General features: G+C 39.5%; 1 protein-coding gene across 3 annotated transcripts in view; it reads right to left on the minus strand.

Annotated features, from left to right (window-relative positions):
* Positions 1-624: 624 nt before the first annotated feature.
* The window catches only part of cnot3b (CCR4-NOT transcription complex, subunit 3b), a 33,396-nt gene continuing 22,573 nt past the window's right edge, over positions 625-11,447 (minus strand). Inside the window, exons 5-19 of one of the 3 annotated variants that reach the window (XR_004776385.2) lie at positions 11,095-11,184; positions 9,556-9,684; positions 9,207-9,302; positions 8,587-8,806; positions 8,362-8,489; positions 7,978-8,031; positions 6,542-7,415; positions 6,313-6,418; positions 5,854-5,995; positions 4,950-5,046; positions 4,494-4,692; positions 3,909-4,041; positions 3,654-3,779; positions 2,859-3,025; positions 625-1,604 (exon numbers count right to left, since the gene is read on the minus strand). Coding sequence is in view for 2 of the 3 variants with exons in the window: in XM_035529211.2 (XP_035385104.1) it covers positions 2,927-3,025; positions 3,654-3,779; positions 3,909-4,041; positions 4,494-4,692; positions 4,950-5,046; positions 5,854-5,995; positions 6,313-6,418; positions 6,542-7,415; positions 7,978-8,031; positions 8,362-8,489; positions 8,587-8,806; positions 9,207-9,302; positions 9,556-9,684; positions 11,095-11,184 (2,493 nt within the window). In the remaining variant the exon portion in view is untranslated. Of the gene's footprint in view, positions 3,026-3,653; positions 3,780-3,908; positions 4,042-4,493; positions 4,693-4,949; positions 5,047-5,853; positions 5,996-6,312; positions 6,419-6,541; positions 7,416-7,977; positions 8,032-8,361; positions 8,490-8,586; positions 8,807-9,206; positions 9,303-9,555; positions 9,685-9,992; positions 10,084-11,094; positions 11,185-11,447 lie in introns of all 3 variants that reach the window. The other 2 variants (XM_081706046.1, XM_035529211.2) reach the window with 2 other exon arrangements.

The following is an 11,447-nucleotide window of genomic DNA, read 5'->3' on the forward strand; positions in this document are numbered from 1 at the left end:
TCGGTTTAAGAGATGTTTGCAAAATCAGCAGATCTTCACACTTGACAATATGTGACTGATTGGAGACTGTAGTGAGAAACTGGCCAGCGATCTGTATGATTCAGTCCTTTGTTGATCTTGTCAGTTACACCCACTAATTGCTGATAGCCTAATCTGGGGAATTAACGTGTAAAGGATAAATAAATAAACGCTCATTTTTTGGTTTTGTAGAGATGCTTTTATATTATGCTGATGCTGTGACACCTGATTCCCTACAGGAGAGGGACAGAGAAATTCTTTAATATAAAGCTGATTACATCTCTTATAGGTAACACAGTACACAACACAGTCCCACAGTGATGCATGAAGAGGAATGGGTGATGACAAATGAATTTCTTTTTATAAATGTTTATATATATATATATATATATATATATATATATATATATATATATATATATATATATATATATATATCAGTATCTGCTATATTTATAATTCCATTGTCAAAGGATTGCTATGTGACAGCACAGGGAAATGAAGCAAGTCCATTAAAGCAACTTGACACTGTCAAGTCTTTTTTTATTTTTATTTATTTTAACAATTTTTAAAAGTAAATACAATCAAATCAGGTCCAAACAGCAACCTAAACATCTAACTTTATTTTAAACAGAAACCTTTATGTAAAAACATGAACAATAAAGTCCTAAAGTTCACTGAAAATAGTGAATGAAAGGCTCACACCAGCTACTTTATTAGAAACCTTTACCTTCACATACACTCATTACTTCAGTTATGAACACCAATCTTTAAGTGTACAATCACAGTCTAGCCCTTCTGTAGTCTGCATGTTTTTACTGGCCACCCACTGGATAGTTTCTAAACCCGACATTATTCACATGGTATCCCAATTTCAGCAGAGCCATGACACTGAAATAGTGGCATAGTTGTATATTTGAAGTGTATTTGATACTGCAATGATGGTGAGAAACTGATCATTGATGAGGTGAAGGATAGCTATGATATATTGTGAATGGTAAGTTGATTGCCTTTAACTGTACCACTGCAGTGTGTCTATTGAATAAATTTTCCAGGAAAGCGGATGGTGAGTGTAATTCAGCTGACTGACCTGCTATGGTGGAAAGACATCCATGGACTGACCACGAAACATTCCTTAGTGTTATGAAGACAAAAAATGTTACAGTCAAAATCTCGTTGAAACCTCTACCACATCTCAACCTTTTGTACCCATATATAAGGTTACCACCACCAATGAACAGCCTTTTCCAGTGTTTTGTTTTCATCTATAGACAAGAAGCTATTAGCTAAAACAAAAAATGATACTCTCCACATTTCTTGTACTGAAGGTGCTTCTAAAAACTTTTCTAGAAATAAAGCCTTTTTACAACTCAAATTTATTAAACCCACTTATTCAGCATCTCACTGAATTAAATGTCTTTAATGACAAATTAATAAATGTCTATAATGGCAAAAGAAATCTACACACATCTGAGTTTTTCTGAAAAGTAATTTCTTTATTAATAATTTACAATCCTTTATTTCATTGTAATGTCTTGTGTAATGTTTATGAACTCCAGTCCTCTTTGCAGTTGTCATTTTCCATGCTGTTCATGTGAAAACAGAACAAAAAGACAGGCTGGAAGAATGCGCTGTACACAACTTTTTCCAGTTAGAGAAAAACGTAACAATATAAACTAGACAAGAGTACATGGCCACATGTCATCTGGGAATAAGACACCATGTCAATGGATTTAAACAGAGATCATAATTGTTATTTACTCTCTTCTGATAGTCATCATGTCCAAAATGGCCAGTATACATGGGGTTAATTTGAGATGGCACTCCAAAAATTGGAGAATTTCATAGAGGTTTTGTGAAATGAATTTGTTTGCATACAGATAAGGAGGAAAGCAGTGGGGACTAAACAAGCCCCTACAAAGACTGAAGTGATGCTTCGGTTTTATTTTTGAATGTCCATAACAGGTGAGAGGTGTGTAAAATATATATATATATATATAAAATGTTGGGGTTTTTTTACTCATATTGCCTGCATGCTTTCATTGATCCTTCAAAGATTAACTTTTCCTCCTTTGTCGGCCTAAATAAAGGCTGAGTATGGTGTTTCTGTAATGTCATGCGATGGGGTACACAGCCAATTGGAGCTGGTCTTCAATGTTTCTGACGTATGTGAACAACCCTATGACATTTTTTACTGCTGGTGCTGTTCATGTTCCATTTAACTGTTTCAGTCATTATCTTTTGTAAGATTTGGGCCAAGATAGTAACAGTTAAACTAGAATGTACAGTGTGATTATGGGTTGTAATCAACCCATAAGTTTTAAAAACGTCTTTTAAAAAATGCTTAACATAATATGGTAGAGGGTATAAAATTAATGATGGCTGTTGTGGTAAAAGGAGGCTAGTTGATCCAGCTGTAAAATGATTTAGAAATGTAAAATTATAAGAGTGGCGTTTAGAAAGATGGGTTGAATTTGGTCTTTCACAGTTCTTTATTCTGTTGTGCTAAAAACTCTGATATTTGATACTGGCTTGTGCACAACATGCCACTAGAAACACTATCAGTAACACTATCTGACGGCTTTATTTGTCAGCTTCTGCTGGACTACATTTTTCTTTGGCTCAATAATGTTCAGTAAAGGTTTTTTTTTATGTGGCTACTAAAACAAGGCAACAAACGATAAGTGTCCAAGTCAAAATGTGAGGCTGAACATTTTACCATAAGCAGACTGGTTTGGTACTGGGCAGGTGAAGTTTGCAGGTAGTGAGAGAAGCTCCAAAGGACATATGCACCAATGAGACATACAACATCCTCGCAAAAAGCATCTGAGTCACCTCACCAGCATGTGAGAGGGTAGATTCAGTCCAGGAATGTCAACAGTAGTCTGCAGTTCTTATTGTCCATCTGTCACTGGAGGTCCCGGTCCTCAAGGTACCTGTACTCAAATGTAAAGCCTTCTTTTTTCCTCTGACCCCACTTCTCATAGTCAAAATAAATGTATGTCCCCTGAAGCACAAGGAAAAATACATACATAAATATATATATACACACACACACACACACAAAATATTTATAAAATATTTTTTAGATGTTTAACATTCAATCAAACAGTTTGATACTGATGTAAACAATTTTCATAGTACAACTAAAGTGATTTACACTTACATTGTTATACACTGGAACTAAAATGGTGAGTTTCATTAGCTACTGATGACTGCTGGTAACTTAAGTTAAAAAGATTAAATATCTTGATAGCAAGGAAAACAAATACTAAAAAAATAATGTATAACAACATGAGATAGTTGTTACTTTAAAAGATTTGTAAAAATGTATTATAGAAGTTTAAACCTGTAAAGGTTTTCAGAAATAGAAATTAAATTATGTTGCCAAAACAGGTGTCCAAAGCTGATGTCCATTTGCTTCAGCAGTCAATATTTCATTCAAGTCAATATCCAAGAAAAAATGAATGCTCTGTATCACACATCAAAACACTGTAAATATGTTCTTTTTACAATACCAGAAGAGACCACTCTGCCAGTAATTCTGTAAATCTATTCGAAAACACAGAAGCCAAATTTGAAGTAATGTTACATTTTCAAACTTGCTGTCAGCCTTGTGGAACACTAACGGTTACCTGCTCAAACTCATCAGTTATGGTCTTGGGCTCTTCGTGCCTCTGAAACCACATCATGTACTTTGTGTGGAACCTCCATGACTGTTTTTTCAAGGCCTTGGCTGCCAGATACTGCGCTTTTGTCCCCTATGGAAACAAAATATACCAGCCCACCAATGCCCCAGTCACACACTTCATTCGTACATAGTTTTGAAAAAGAAAACTTTAAAGAATAATTAAAAAAAAACCTTACCTCAAAAGGACATGGACACTTACCTCTAGGTAGTAAAAGATGAAGAAGAGGGTCTCTGTAGACAATCTCTGGTAGAACTCCACAGAGTCTGAGTGCGGTGGTGGCACCTGGTGGTGGAAAGGCAATGTGGGACAGGGGTTCCTCATCAGGTACTGCCTGTGTACAACAAAGACACAGAAGGGATTATCAGGGCAACGTATGAGGGGTGAGAATAAGACATGGTGGCTCATCACAAAAACACATAAATAAACGAGTAGGAAAAAACAAATGTAATAATAATGAAATATTGGGTAAATGTCAAAAAATAAAGTATGACCTATGTCATAAAAGGCAGTTTGTGTATGTATGTGTGGTAGTGGTAGCTCAGTGGTTAAGGTACTTGTATTTGGAAGGTTGCTGGCTCAAGCCCCACCACTGCCATGTTGCCACTGTTGGGCCCCTGAGCAAGACCCTTAACCCTCAGTTGCTCAAGTTGTACTCAGTCATAATTGTAAGTTGCTTTGGATAAAAGCGTCAGCTAAATGCCGTAAATATATATAAATATATGTGTGTACATTTGTGAATATCCTCTCCAAAAAGAAAATATTAGTTGTGTATGTGTTTTGTACCTGATCCTCTCAGAGTCGGATGGGTGGGGCATGTGTGTCCAGGCTGACTCCTGCATGGCTTGCTGGTATAGCTGCTCTTTGGAGAGAGGTGTGGGGCCCAGGGGACAAACTCCTAGTGATGGAGGGATGTTCACCTCCGACAGAGAAGACTGGGGAGCCACAGGAGGACCTGAGGGGGCTGCAGATCCAGGGAAGATATCTGGAGAAAGAAAAACAGAAGAGAGTGGAAAGGGGAGAGAGTAAAAAGAGCATAAGCCCAATAGAGGGCAAGAGATTACCTCCAACAGAGAAGACCCAAGGGTCAACGGTGACCAGTACGGCGGAATAGCATGAGATTATTATACTTATGCTGGTGTTATGGGGCTCTGAGACTGCATATGCATGGCACTGTATGTGTGTGTGTGTGTGTGTGTGTGTGTGTGTGTGTGTGTGTGTGTGTGTGTATTGGGTATTCACCTCCAGTGAGATGTAGTGCAGAGAGTTCACCCTCTAACCCTGAGCCCTGGGCTGCCCTCTCTGCCATCGACTTCAGAGAACTCAATGGCTCCTGAGACTGATCAGGGAAATCAGGGCAGACTTACTAAAGCATTCCAGATGAACAAATTGTATAGTAACAGACCTACTGAACGGAAGCAAACCTGAAGTGTCCTAAAGCCCAATCCCATTTCACCGCTTGCCCCTACCACCCTACCACGTAGCCCTACCCGTTCATGTCTAGGGGTGGTGTGTCCCCATTCTTGTTGGGATAGTTGGGTGGGGCAAAGTGCTATAGCTACATTTCTTACATTACCCTTCTAAACAGGTATTTCAAAGGCACACTCCAAACAGAGCACTATGAGAAATGTCCCAGAATGCCTTGTGAGTCACGGGCAAGATGGCTGCACAAGCGAACAAAGAAACTCATAAATGAATTTTTTTTTCTACATTAATAAAGAATAATAACCATTTTACTATCTTAGTTTAATGTTATTTATATGTAATATAGTCTTTTTCTTCATAGCAAGCATTAAAAAACTGTTAGTATTATGCCAATGTCTGCCAGTGATAGCTAGCAAGCCAACATTACAATGTTATTGTTGTTTTGTGCACGACAATCCCAGATTTTTCACATTTTCATGTTGCATTGCCCACTTTGAATTTCCAATGGGCAGGTGAACACTCGAAAACAAGGTGTAGGGGATTGAGTTAAAAATGTGTCTCCCAATGCACTAAGGTTTGCAAGCCGAGTTCCCTTCAAGAAATTCCAAACGTATATGAACTCTTTAAATACAGTGGGCAGGACCAAACGGTCATTACAGACCGAGTGCCGCACTGATCTTACAGTTCTTTGGAATGAGGTCTGCTGTTGCATATGTCTGACCTTGATGGCATCGGTAGCTTGTGTATAGGAGTGAGGGCCATTGAGTATACTGCTCCCACTGGGTTTAGCCTCACTGTAGGAGGGCGAGGGGGAGCTGGGAGGGAGAGCCATCGATCCCAAAAGGCTGGATCCACCGTCCTTACTGTCAGGGGAAGAAGTGATTACAGCAGTTTTAAGGGAAAATTACCCAACTGCTGCGAGTATGAGGGGAAAAAACCTTAAATGTACCTTATTACTATGAATCCCATTGCATATTTGCTAAAGAAAGTGAAAAATAATGCCAACATGTTGCATAATCAAACCATTTGCCCCTTGCAAAGGATAAAATCAGAGGCAGAAGATGGAGCCTTGCAGTTAGTGTAGCACACGACCTACACCTCGTGCTACACACAAACAGCAGCACCAGGCTCTAACTGTGTGCAGATTCAAACTCTAAGATGGAAAAGGGTCAGTACTCACGGCAGACTGTTTGTGGAATTTAAGGTTGAGGCTTGGCTGTTCTGTGATTGGCTGGCACTGCTGAGGGAGGAGTCTGATGTGCTATCTGCTACTATGGCACTATAGGCTGCACAATGGAAAAACAGTGCCTTCAGCAAACAATTTACAGAAATACCTAGGCACTGTCAAATTTAGGTATTCTGTCCTCTGCTATAATGCCTATTACAGAACACCTGCACTTTTCACTCACTTGTGCCGCCGTTCTGTTTCTGTCCACTAGGTGGTCGTGGCAGCCCAGTGCTTCCTGTCCCGGAATTGCCACCATTGCACCCGATAACACCCACAGTGCTCCCCTGTATGTGGCCTCCTCCCACAGGGCTGGGGGTCACCAAGGACGAGGGCTGCACAGGAGTTTGTGTAGAACTGAGACCCAAGATCCCACCACTGATGCTTGTGATGCTGGGTGATGAGCCAAGAAGACCTGCAGAGGCGACGCCTCCATTGGTTCCTGCCAGCGTTAGTGCTTCACTAGAGTTTGTGCTGCTAGCATTGGGCCCGGCTGACCCAGGCAAACCACTGGCTGCTGTGCCAGTGGCTGCCGCCTGGGCGTAAGGTGCAGGGGTGGACCCTCGTAAGAGCCCCACCATGCTGTTCATGGATGCCGACATCCCTGAAAGGCTGAGGTTTGGAATCTGGCCAACGTTGCTGTTTGCTGTCACACCACCCTTCCCCAGGCCCAACCCCAGACCCTGGCCCAAACCAGAGGCTGGAGAAGGCCCCAGTGGAGGCTGCGGTTGGCAGCTGGCCATGCTGGTATTGGGAGAAGAGGATGCTGAGGTGGAGGTGGGCAGAAGAACACAATTAGAGGGCACAGGAGTGGTGCTGGATTGTGAGTTGATGGCATTCTTAGGCTGTTGCTGAGCCTGCTGGGTTTGCTGCTGGATGGCAGAGCTGTAGCTGCAAGAGTTCTGATGCAGGCCACCCATGTTGCCTAGGAGACTGTTGCACCCGGTCACTGAGCTGCTGCTGCTGGTTGCCATAGATACTACTGAGGTTGAGGAGGCTCCCAAGGATGAGGAGGATGGGGAGGATAGGGACGAAGGGTTGCCATTCTTCACAGGAGACTGAATGTGAGAGATGAGAATGAGTTTGCTTATCATGGGAGCTGAGCAGATTTTCGAGCTACTTGTACTCAGCTCAGCACTGAGCCTTTCAACACTAAAAGGCTTTAATAGTGGTGAATGAATGAATGCTAGCAGAGGCCATTTAGCATTATGCAGATTGCTTCACATTAACTTTCAATTCAATGTTCCCTTTTTTGTTACTTTAATGTAGACCTTCAAATGAGGAAGGAGAACTTTATACAACAAAGTAAAATAAAGATTTGATTTTCCTCCTGAACTACCCAATACCTAATGAAAGCTCACTTTGATCCCTCCTCTGTATTTTCCTGATATTCATTCCAAACAGACCCAAAGTAACCAGTGAGAGGAAAGTGTTTTATTAATTTTTAATTGATGTGTGTGTGTGTGTGTGTGTGTGTGTGTGTGTGTGTGTGTATGTATATATATATATATATATATATATATATATATATATATATATATATATATATATATATATATATATATATATATATATATATATTTATTTATTTATTTACTTTTTTTTTTTTTTTTTTACTACCTGGCTGAATTCACTGTCTGTGGAACGCCCTCGTTTCTTGTCATCCTCCGAATTCTCCAGGGTTATTATGAAATACAAACAAATAAAATATAAAAAGGAAAAGAAAAAGATAAAATAAAGAAAAGCTCATTAAAGAAGAATATGTTTACAATGTAAATACATTAGCTTTGGGGTGATATAATCATAATTGGACATGCCACAGTAGGACCAGTCACATGAAACATCTAATCGATAATGAAGATTAATAATTCATTATATTAACTTGTTCATACAACAACTTATAATAGTAAAAACTTTGGTGCTGCTTCTGCCAACGTACTCTCCCTACAGTGATGCATAACAGTCACACTGTACAGACTGAAGATGAAATGTATATCTGCTCACCGTAGTGCAAGTGGCAGGGGATGGAGGGATTGGGGAAGACGAAGTGGTGGAGGTCGGCGTGGAACTGGAGTGCTGGAAGATGTCATCCTCTATGTGTGTTGGTGGAGATGTAGCGACTAACGGCTGGGCTAAAAGATTTATGGAGAAGAATAAAGTAATGGATCCCACACTTTAAGGTGTGCCTTGAAGTGCAAAGAGGCACACAGGTACACGAGACCAACTTACATATATCCTCTAGATCCAGGTCGTCATAAAGGAACTCATTCTCCTCAAAGTCAGGTTCCTGAGAGGAATCTAGATAGTACTCCACATCATCTTTGATCTTGCGTATGGCCTCCACCTGCACGGAGTCATTGTCCAGCATTCTCAGAATGGTCTCCAGCATGCGGATGTGGTAGCGGTGACGCTCAATTAACCTCTTCAGCTCCTCTATCCGGTCCTGCTTCTAAAGGGAGGAAGGAGCTTCAGAGTGATTTTTAAGCAGAAAGAGGCACTGAGAATAGTCATTAACAAGATTAAAATTACATTAAGGATTTGATCAAAAGGATTTTGGAGACATTCATTAAACCATTAATTAAATCATTAATTACATTTCTGGTAGTTTCTTCATGAGTCAAAACACATGCAAGCAGGCACAATCTGCAAAAACGGCTTTCTTTTTTACATTGGACAGGAGATAGCAAGACTGAAAAAACATGATCTTTCCCTTTTAGGCACTAGCAATAAATATATTTAATACGATGACCCTCCAGACAATCACTTTTGGAGGAAACATCAAAAACCCGAGGAAGCCAGCATGCTGCTCCTCTGTGCTAGACTGCAGCCTGGAAACAGAAAAAACTGACCTCTTTATCCCCTTTCTTCTTCCTTGTCTGTACTGAGAGTGATTCCACCTCACTCTCAAACTGGTCCACCTGCATGTTAAGGGTGTCTATTGTCGTCTGTAGGACAGAAACAGACAATAAAGAGATTAACACATTAATAATAATGCACTACAGATTATATGTCTTCATGTCAAGTCACACCTGCATAAATGCATGGATAATAATCAAGCCATGCATTTGATGAACTCCAGATTCTGAATGGGGAAAGTACCGGGGAGGCTTCCTCCACTGGTCACATGGAACAGGACCCGCTAAAGGCAGCCAAGCCTAACATGGATCAGAAATGCTTGGTGCTGGTGTTTCTTCTTACCGTAAGCCACTGTCCAACCTCTTCTTTTTCTTTCTGGGCAGGGTCTACTTTCTGGGCAAGACCGAGTCCCTCTTTAGAGTATGCTTTTGTTTTTGTTTCCCGCTCCACGATTTTAAAGCGCTCCATTTGCTAAGGATACAAATGGAGGCACGTCTAAATAGGTACACAAAACTGGATAACATTTAATAAGGTTTAGCTGTGGAATTCAAATTGTGGCTTATAATTAACAGCGCTTTCTTGTTAATGAAGGACATACCAAGATTTCACAAAGATAGTCAATTGATTCAATTCAATTCACTCAATTTATTGACATCACGTCAGTTATCAAGAATAAGATGTCTGCAAAATTATTAAGATGTAATTTACTTAAGATAGCATTTTATTAAACTATATTAAAAATTTTATTGTAATTGCATAGATTCAGACATAATTACCACCTCGAAGTATACAAGACCCATAAATCCAATGTATGTCCAATGTAAAAAAGAATACTTTTTTAGTCTTCAGTTTCAGCTGATACAATACCATCTAGACACAAAGAACCACTTATACATAGTAAGCGCAACAACGTCAAAAGGGTTTTAAAAAAGATGCAGATAATAATAATAATAATAATAATAATAATAATAATAATAATAATAATAATAATAATAATAATAATAATAATAAGCTTATACACACACAGCTTCCAAACTGTACAAATTCAATAATAGTTCTATTGTGAGCATTTGAAATTGTTAGCAAAAATACCAGTTTATTGAGTATTCTGTTTCTTTACTGGGCTCTGAGCACTCAATGACAAAGTTTCACTTAAATCTGTATGTATACACTTTCAGCAACTTCACAATGTGTGCATCACCAAGTACACACAGTAAAAGAAACAGGGGAAAGAAATCTGTGGACGACAGAACTGATCATGATAATGGCCCAAAGTTTATGGTAAAACCTTATAAGGCTGAAATTCTCTTATCCCAGACATATTTCTCCCAAACAGGGACACACACATTATATATAGGCAAACTATATATCTGGGTTAATATCTCTGTAATTGCCCTGTTGGCCAATGACTAATACCAGAGAAAATGAAAATGCAAATGGACACTCCATGTTTTTGTTTTTTTTCCTGTTGTGAGTCTCCTGACCACTCTCAACTGTGTACTTGTTAATGTCTAACAAGATATTAAGTATTGTAGGAAGTCAAATTAGTTATAAGTAGTTGATGCCAAAGATCAAAAACAGTCTAATTGCTCCAAGTAAGCAAAACCATAAGTAACTCACAACTGGTTTAACAAAATGTTTAAGTGGTGTGAAATAGTAGTTATTTAATGTTTAAGGGGTGTGAAACAATAGTAGTTATTTTATCAAAGATTGTTAGTTTTAATACCAAGAAACCACATGCTACATGTCCATTACCAAATAACGACTTTGACTCTTCTGGTAATACATTGTTAACAAAAAGTCACACACCACCACAGCACATAATTCAATAAAGATGCCAACAGTCCTGTAAGAGTGGTAATATTCTTCCAGCTCACTCACCGTCTCTATAAGTTTACGGTTTTCTACCAGCTGCCGTTTGTCTTTGATTTCGTTGGAGGCCACCCACGTCTTAATCTGGTCTCGAAGGCGCTGCCAATCAAGGGGAATGTCCAAAAGAAGAAGAAGAAACAGAAAGGGAGAGAGAGAAACAGGGAGGAAAGTTAAGAGTTGTACACCTGAACCTAGCATGAAGGGACTCGCCCTGTCAAGCTAAGCATGATGAACCTCACACACACGGCTTGGGTAGCCATGGTCCTCATAGTAACCAACAAAGCTAAACATACCTTGGCCAGTGAAATATACTACTATAGCAAAAATCAGCTGGTATCAGTTGACCAAGATGTAATCTAGTG

The sequence above is a fragment of the Electrophorus electricus genome, chromosome 2, assembly GCF_041902795.1.
Source record: "Electrophorus electricus isolate QZ-2024a chromosome 2, ASM4190279v1, whole genome shotgun sequence".
NCBI classification, from domain to species: Eukaryota; Metazoa; Chordata; class Actinopteri; order Gymnotiformes; family Gymnotidae; genus Electrophorus; species Electrophorus electricus.